The sequence below is a fragment of the Ictidomys tridecemlineatus genome, chromosome 4 (genome assembly GCF_052094955.1).
Source record: "Ictidomys tridecemlineatus isolate mIctTri1 chromosome 4, mIctTri1.hap1, whole genome shotgun sequence".
Classification (NCBI taxonomy): domain Eukaryota; kingdom Metazoa; phylum Chordata; class Mammalia; order Rodentia; family Sciuridae; genus Ictidomys; species Ictidomys tridecemlineatus.
In genome coordinates, this window is record NC_135480.1 from 3,526,695 (window position 1) to 3,535,294 (window position 8,600).

General features: G+C 62.5%; 1 protein-coding gene across 1 annotated transcript; it reads right to left on the reverse strand.

Moving 5' to 3' along the window:
• Positions 1-53: 53 nt before the first annotated feature.
• Mrgprg (MAS related GPR family member G) lies at positions 54-1,108 on the reverse strand. The gene has a single exon (XM_078045400.1). It carries the CDS (start codon positions 1,066-1,068, stop codon positions 196-198), a length of 873 nt encoding a protein of 290 aa, XP_077901526.1. The 5' UTR covers positions 1,069-1,108; the 3' UTR covers positions 54-195.
• Between the last annotated feature and the right edge of the window lie 7,492 nt (positions 1,109-8,600).

Consider the following 8,600-nt stretch of genomic DNA (forward strand, 5'->3'; position numbering starts at 1 on the left):
AGGTGTGTGTCCCCTGTGCCCCGGGTCCCCTCCCCAGAGACCTGATTCTCCCCCTGCCTCCCCCTGCAGGCTCGGCCCGTCCTTGGGTCCCAAGGCAGGAGCCGGGTGCTGGGTGGGCTTCTTACAGTCCTGGGAGGGTCTGAGCAAGGGCAGGGTCTCCTGATAGCTTTGGAGATGGGGGAGGGAGAGCCACCCCTAGACGGGGCCCATGGGCAGGGACAGCCCCCCCGCCCCTGGCTGGGACCCCTCCCCCAGGGCCCTCTGCAGGACCGTCCTCAGTGGCTCCTGATGCCCAGGCTGCCGGCCCATCACAAAGTACATGAGGGGCTTGGCACTGCTGTCGATGCAGGCCAGGAGGGTGGCCAGCGGGAGGAAGATGGGCAGCAGGAAGTTCAGGATCGGCCGCAGGCTCCAGTAGAGGATGAAGGGCAGGCGGCAAAAAAGGAGCAGGACCCCCGAGCCCTGGACGATGCCACAGAACTTGGGGCGCGGGCGCTGGGAACAGCAGTTCACCCAGATGAAGAGCACCAGGCAGGCCCCCAAGGCCACGCACACCAGTGACAGCAGCCAGGTGACGCTGACCGCGTGGTAGCGGATGCAGGCCAGCAGGCGCGTGCCCTCACGCAGCAGGCCGCAGGCGTTGGCGGGCAGCAGCACGGCGGGCAGCGTCAGAGCCCAGACCAGGACGCAGAGGCCGGTGGAGGCGTGCTGGGGCCGGCAGCGCTGGTAGCAGGAGGGGAAGATGTCGGAGAGGCAGTGCTCGGCACTGAGGACCGCCAGCAGCCAGAGCCCTGCCGAGAACCATAGGAAGGTGACCACGAAGTAGAGCGTGTCCTGGGAGGAATCCAGCACAGCCTGGACGATGGAGAAGGCCACCTGGCAGGACAGGAACAGGAAGTCCGCGGCGGCCAGGTGCAGCAGGTAGGTGTTGAAGGGGCCCTTCTTGATGTGGAAGCCCAGGTTCCAGAGCACCAGCCCGTTGCCCAGCAGCCCCCCAACAGCGATGACCAGAGTCAGGTAGAAGAGGACGCTGTTGACCGTTCTCCAGAGGCTCAGTATGCCCAACATCTCAGCTGGCTGGCAGGCGTGTGGGCAGGAGCCTGTGAAGGGGGACGGATGCTGACCACCGGCGTCGGTGTGCCCGTGTGGCAGTCAGTAGGCACTGGATGCATCCCGCCAGGGCCATCCTGGTGCAGCTCCGGGCCCCCTCCCAGCTGCTGTGTGACCTCGGCCAGGGCTCAGCCCCCCGTCATGGTCAGGAGTGCCCAGCCCTTCACCACACTGTAGGTGCACGGTCCCCGGCCCCTCCTGTGGGCAGAGGTGTGTGCTGATTCCCATGTCCCCCCTGGCCAGCTGCCAGAGGGACAGCCCTGCAGAGGCCCAGCACATGCTGCAAGAGTGTCCTTGAGCACAGGGGACAGGCAGGGACCAGGAGGGAGGGTCTCCCCTCTGTCTTCTGTTAGGAGCCCCACAGGGGGTCCCACCCTAAGGCTGAAGCCACACTCCAGCTGAGATCCCCGCCCCAGAGGGTCTCTGGACGGCCCAGCAAAGTGTCCCAAGGACACTCCATCCTGGGCTGGGGGAGGTCAGGGAGGAGGAGGAGGAGGGCAGACTAGTGGTGGGCTGAGAAGGTGGAGAAGGAGGGAGACCCTCCTCCAGGCCTGAGCCAGTGGCTACTCCCTGAGGTTGGCAGAAGGAGAGCTGCCCAGGCGGCCACTCCAAAGCTCAGGCCAAAGGCAGGGACGTCAGAGCAGTCGCGGGGCTCTGGGTCCTCTCAGGACGCCGCTCAGGACGAGGGGAGAAAAGGGCACAGGTGTCTGTAGCCAGTGAGGGTCACTAAGGAGGTGCCTTCCCGGGGATCTCAGCGCAGGGGGGAGGGTGTCAGGGTGGCCCCCCACTCTCCCATCCGTGGGGGCCACAGCAGCACCTGCTCTAGCCCAGGGAGACGGGGCGGGGGCAGCAGGACCAGGCTCTGGGGTGAGGGGTGCTGAGGTGGGATAGCAAAGGGCGAGCCGGAGGGAGACAGAGAGATACGGGAGGGGGGGATGGAGAGGGGGGAGGGGGGAGAGGGAGAGAGAGAGATGGAGAGAGAGAGAGAGATGGAGAGAGAGAGAGAGATGGAGAGAGAGATGGAGGGAGAGAGAGAGAGATGGAGAGAGGGAGAGAGATGGAGAGAGAGAGGGAGAGAGAGAGATGGAGGGAGAGAGAGAGAGAGACAGGGAGATGAGAGAGAGAGAGAGAGACAGAGAGACAGAGAGAGAGAGAGAGATGGAGATGGAGAGAGAGAGAGAGAGATGGAGAGGAAGACAGCTACAGGGAGAGAGAGATAAAGAATGGAGAGACAGGGAGAAACAGAGAGACAGGGTCAGAGAGACCGAGGGGGACAGAAGAACGAGGAACGAGAGGCAGAGATGGGATGAGAGAGACGGAGAGCGGGAGACGGTGAGGCGGAGGTGAGAGAGGGCGGCGGGAGTGGAGGACCCTGTCCTGCGGAGGCATCCCCTGGGCTGTGCCCGCCCCTGGACCGCACTACTCTGCAGGCCTGACCCTGTGCAGCTTCAGGGTCTACTCTCCACCGCGCACCCGGGCCTCCTTGCCTGGCCCCTCACAAGACAGTGGCTGGATCTCTGGGCCTGGACAGCAGGGCCAGAGCCTCAGCTGGACTCTGGTGTCATGTGGTGGCACACAGACAAGACTCTGCCCTGCCAGGCCTCGGTTTCCCCAAAGGCCCATGGAGTCCACTGGCTGCCCTGTGGATCCCGACGGAGGGGTGGGCTGTGGGGGCTGTGGGTGGGGGTGGCGATGGGTGCAGAGGAGAGGGTGCAGGTCCAGGTTCCGGCCTCATGGTCACATGAACAGAGGCCCGGCGCCAGCTTTCCAAGTGCTCCAGCTGCCTCCTCAGCCGTCTTGCCCAAGGTCCCTCCCAGCAGAGACCTCAGCGCCTCCAGTGCCCCCTGAGAGCCAGGCAGGGGCAGGGGACCATGCTGCTCGTACCTGGGCGCAGGTGGAGAGGTAGGGCGGGCCTTCACTCCTGCCAGCCACCTGTCGAGCGTGACTGTCCCCAGCTCTCCTAGGCCAGCTGGCCCTCCTCTGCTCAGTCCCACGCCGACTGCCTGGGGGCTCCTGGAAGGCCCTATATCCCTTTGTGTCCTCTGGGGCCTGGCTGGCTGGACCCAGGGTGTCCTGGCCAGTTCCCTAGAAGTGGGCGGGTGTGGTGCCTTGTTCACGGGAACCGCGGGAGTGAGCTCAGATGGAGTGTGGGCGGCCTTCCCTTTCTCCCTGGCGCATCTGGGTGGGGAAGCTGAAGGGCCCAGCACGCGAGTTGTTCTGGAACAGCCCCGTCACCCTGCATGAGGACAGGCCCCAGGTGCTGTGAGTCCAGCCCCAGGTGCTGTGTAGTCCCCTGGCTGGGGACTTGCTGGCAGAAGGTGGTCCTGGGTGGCAGAAAGACCATTGGTCCCAGCAATTTGGTCAGTTAGAGGGGCATATTTATGGGTTAGGACAGAAGTGACTTCGTCCTGGCTGGATGTCGAAGCCCCAGTTTGTCCCCAGCAGGGCCTGGGTGTGAAGCCCCACACCCCGGTGGCTTTGTGTGCCACAGTTTGCTGGGAAACTGTGTAGGAAAAACTGACAATCATTTTCCCAGGGTGAGCAGAGGGGCTGGGCTTCAAGACGGCTGTGGTCATGTCAGCGTGGACCCACAAGTCCCACCCCCCTAGTGTTCAGAAGCCCACGCCCCCTCTCTTCTGCAGGGTGGTATATTGCATGGGAGGCATGTGGACCGGCCACTGGTCCAGCGTGCAGGCAGAGTGGACATGACGGTAGAGTTCCGAGCACGAGTAGACGGTCAGGCGTGCAGACTAGAATGGCGGTCAGTTCTCCCCCAGGAGCCAAACCAGCCACTTAGCATCTGCTCTAGAAGGAGGGATGGGACCAGGTGTCCCCTGGGCTCTCAGGGTGCCATGAGTGGGGATCATGGCACCAGCATCTGGGACATAGACAATGTGACCGTCCTCCCGCCTGGGGCAGCTCTCGGCCCAGCGTAGACACCTCCAGGGGGTGATCACTGTGCCTGCTGGGTGAGTGTAGTCAGGGCTTCAGAAGTGACTCACCCCCGCTAGCCACCTCTGGGAGGAACACAGAGGTAACAGTACCTGCTGTAGAGGGCACCCATCTTGCTCAGGGCAGTGAAGTGGTTAGGACCTTCTCTTGGGCCCATGTAAACTCCCAGGGGCCCAAGGTTCCCGACCTGATTGGGGTGACCAAGGGCCCCACCCATCCTGCTCTCTGTACCTCGCTGCTGCACTCACAGCTAGGCAGCCGGCCTGCGGGTCTGGTGAACCAGAGGGCAGTGTCCTCGGTGTGATTGGCTTGTCCTGCGCCGCCTGCCCGCTGACTCAGCGCCCGTACCAGGTCATCCACTTGTGTTGTTCCCAAATCTCTCGAGCTCTCCTGTTGCTGGAGTGTCCTGTCTTTGCCCCAGCCCGGGTGACGCACAGGGCCTGCCGTGAAGCATCCTAGGTGAGGGGACAGCCCGGGCAGGGTGTGCGAGGGCCTGCTGAGACCTCCAGGAAGTGCTGGCCTGTTGGCCTGTTGAGCTTAAAGGCACGTTTGTCGAGAGCCTTCCAATCTTGGCCTTGGTGAGGAGAGGCCACCAGGGCAGTGCAGACCAGAGGGAGCCGCCAGTGCCCGTGTGCACAGAGGCACCGCTGCAGGCTAGCGTTTCCACAGGCGCTGTCCACAGAGGAGACCAGAGAACCACAAAGTCCAGAGCTCTGTGTCTGGAGGGAACTTGTAAAGGCCACTGCTCCCCCAGCAAGACCACCTGTCAGTCAGTGTGGAGGTGGTACAGGGTCTTCACGGATGGTCCAGGTCCCTGGCTCCTGTGGGGTGGACAGCCATCCCCTTATGCAGGGATGACAGCTGTCTCCACCAGTTAGCACCGTGTTATCGAGAGAGTGGGCAGTAGTACCAGCAGGGGACCAGAATGGTGGGGCCTGTGCTCCGTCCTCGGTCCCTCCAGGGGAGGAGAGGGGGTCTTGCAAGTCCAGCTGTAAAGGGGCACCAGGAAAGGCACTGGCCAACTCCAGTGGAGGCTGTGCAGAGCCAAGGGGGCCCTAGTCCTCCCGTTGCTGTGTGGTGTGGCGGTGTGGGCAGAGGTGTCACTGAGTGGAGGTGTCACCCACCGACTCCCTGCAGTGGCCCCTCGGGCTCAAGGCTGTCTTAAGGCCAGCTGGGGCTATCGAAGGCGCTGCAGCAGGTGCAAAGGTCTGAGGGCCTCCCGGGTGCGCTGCCCGCCTCGGGGCAGAAAGCCTAGCGGGGTCTCGCCGTGCTTCTCCCACGCTGCTTTACCTGGACTTTGGGAACCCCCATGGGGTTCTGCCATGTCTTTCCTAGCAGGATGTCCACCCCCAGAATGTCCTCAGGGACCAAGGAGGTGAACATCAAATGAGGAGCTGGGGCGCCCTCCGCGTTCCTAGGTGCACCAGTGGACACTGAGGGCCTGGCCCCACATCTGTCAGTGACCGCCAGGGCCCTGGGGAACATTCCGGGCTGCCAAGGACCCGAACCCTCAATGCTGTTCTGGTCTCCCCCTCTTAGATGACCTGCAAATAGTGGTTCCACCTGAGTCCTCTGGTCACTCTTGGGGCCCTCGCTCTGGTGGGCCTCGGCCCCACCCTAGCCACGGGGAGAGGGGAGCCATCCTGAGTCGCTGGCAGTGCCCAGCCTGGACGCCCTGCCCTCCCTCACGGAAGGCGGGAGCTGGGCTGCTGTTGGGTCAAGTTCCTTCCCTGGTGACGAGACTGTCCCAGGGCGTTGGTGCCAGTACCCTGTGGGCAGCTCAGGCCACGGCCCCTTCTCGCCTCCACCTGGCCCCGCTTCTTTCCCTTTCCCCTCTGCCTGCCTTTCTTTTCTGAGAGGCCTGTCCCCACCAGAGCGGCAGTGGCCCCCCATCAGGGACATCCCATCCACCATCGGCCGAGGAGGGAGGCAAGCGCCCTCGGGGGCACGTGTGACAATTTGCTTTTCTTCCCAGGTTTAAGATGGCCGAGTCGGGACCCCGGGAGGAAAGGGCTGGCCGCGAGAGCCCTCCTGCCGCGCACCCGGGGCTTCCTCCAGGCTTCTCCACGGGCACCTGTCCTGGCCATCCCCCCGCGGGGCCCGGCCTCTGTCGTGTCCACTGGGATCCAGTCTACAGGGGGAGCTTCCCCGGGCCTCACGTACAGTGCTGCCCGAGAGGTGACATGGCTGATTTTCGCTGCTCTACTTCTGACCACAGAAATGCCCATAGGCCCTTCATCCAGGCAGCCACATGCACAGGCCAGTTGTCACGTGCTCCTGTAGGATCTAGCAACTCCACAGCATCCCAACCCTGAGCAGTCACTGTCCCTGAACCTCAGGCCCCTCCTGCCTCCCCACAGTGAGGGTGGAACAAAAAGGCAGGGCTCACAGGTGAGGTCCCTGTCCTCGTCCCTCTGAGGCGGGTGTCCTCACTACCTTTCCCCAGGACCCCATCTCTGCATCGCAGCCTGACCACGAGGGGACAGCTCTACGGACCTCCTTCCCAGCCCTTGCCCCCCAGCCTCGGGGCTGCAAGCTGAGGTTCTGGCTGCGGAGGTGTGCGAGGTGGACAGAGAGGCAGTAGAGAGACACGAGTCTCTTTCAAGTTGTGACTCTTCCAATTCCTTTACGGGATGGACATCAATGGAGCTGCCCACAGGGAGCGCTGCAGCGTGAGACGCCCTTCCTCCCACAGCGCTACAGACGGTATTCGGTGATGGGCTGTTTCAGGGAGTCCCAGGCTCAGTTAGGTGGCCGCCCCGGGGTTCCCCGCAGGCCCTCTGGCCACTCCCTGTGCCTCCTGGCTGGCTCAGCTGGATTCTGGAACTTCCCAGTCCTTGTGAGTGAGGACAGGCCCCAAGACGCCAGGAGATGGAAGACAGGTGCCCATCGGAGACTCTGCAGAGGGCCACCTCCTGGGGACTGGCGGACAGAAGGTGGCCCTGGGGGCAGAAGGACCAGCTGGACCCCCACAATTTCGTCAGAAAGAGGGGCACACTTATGGGCAAGGACAGAAGTGACCATCTTGGCTGAGATGCACCTGGCTTACCTTGAGGTGATATGGAGGTGCTGGATGCATCCCCAGAGCAGGGTCTGGCTTGGAGGTGCCACTCTCAACTCTGTTGCCTTTGTTTACACAGGTTTCCTGGGAGACTCTGCAGGAAAAACGGACCTGGACAACCCTGGAGGTAGAGTCAACAGGGCTGTGGTCACTTCCCCACAAGTGGCCTGGCCCTCGCTGCATCTGGGGTGTGTCAGAGAGGGAGAAGCCTGGGGACACTCTGTGTCCAGCAAGGGCTGGCCACACCTCCTAGCTGTTCTGCTTGGTGGAAGGCCCCTGTCATCCGCCAGGTTCCTACCATGACCCAGGTGACCAAGGCGCTCTAGGCTGAGGCTTGGACGTGGCTCCTGGTCTCACCTTTCTGGCTCTGTGGCTTTGAGGGATGACCCATCCTCCCTGGGCTGAGTCCTCCACCTCCCAAGGGACTGACACTTCATAGACAGCTCAGTTCCCGGGGAGAGCAGGGGCTGGCCCAGGACGTCCTTCCACACGCCTTCCTAAGGAGCCCTCCACTGTCTGTCCACCTTCCCTGGCCATCCAGAGCTAAGACACCAACTGATGCTTGTCCAAATTCTGCCTGCAGAACCACATGGTGGGAAAAGTTCCCCTCAGACATTTTCCTAGACTGTGCTCTATGACTGCTGACTGGGACACACAGCCCCGTGTTCAACACGAGGAATCAGTTTGAAAGGGGGGATCGGCCCTAATATTCCTCACATGGATTTGTCCCTGGTGTGCAGGACAGCTGCTCTCAGGCTGCCCTGGTGACTCCATGGTGTGTAGAACAGCAGTCCTCAGGCTGTGCCTGCCCTGGTGACTCCATGGTGTGTAGAACAGCAGTCCTCAGGCTGTGCCTGCCCTGGTGACTCCATGGTGTGTAGAACAGCAGTCCTCAGGCTGTGCCTGCCCTGGTGACTCCATGGTGTGTAGAACAGCAGTCCTCAGGCTGCGTCTGCCCTAGTGACTGCATGGTGTGTAGAACAGCAGTCCTCAGGCTGCACCTGCCCTAGTGACTCCATGGTGTGTAGAACAGCAGTCCTCAGGCTGTGCCTGCCCTAGTGACTCCATGGTGTGTAGAACAGCAGTCCTCAGGCTGTGCCTGCACTAGTGACTTTATGATGTGTAGAACAGCAGTCCTCAGGCTGTGCCTGCCCTAGTGACTCCATGGTGTGTAGGACAGCAGTCCTCAGGCTGTGCCTGCCCTAGTGACTCCATGGTGTGTAGAACAACAGTCCTCAGGCTGTGCCTGCCCTAGTGACCCCATGGTGTGTAAGACAGCAGTCCTCAGGCTGTGCCTGCCCTAGTGACTCCATGGTGTGTGGAACAGCAGTCCTGAGGCTGTGCCTTCCCTGGTGACTCCATGGTGTGTAGGACAGCAGTCCTCAGGCTGTGCCTGCCCTAGTGATTCCATGGTGTGTAGGACAGCAGTCCTCAGGCTGTTCCTGCCCTAGTGACTCCATGGTGTGTAGAACAGCAG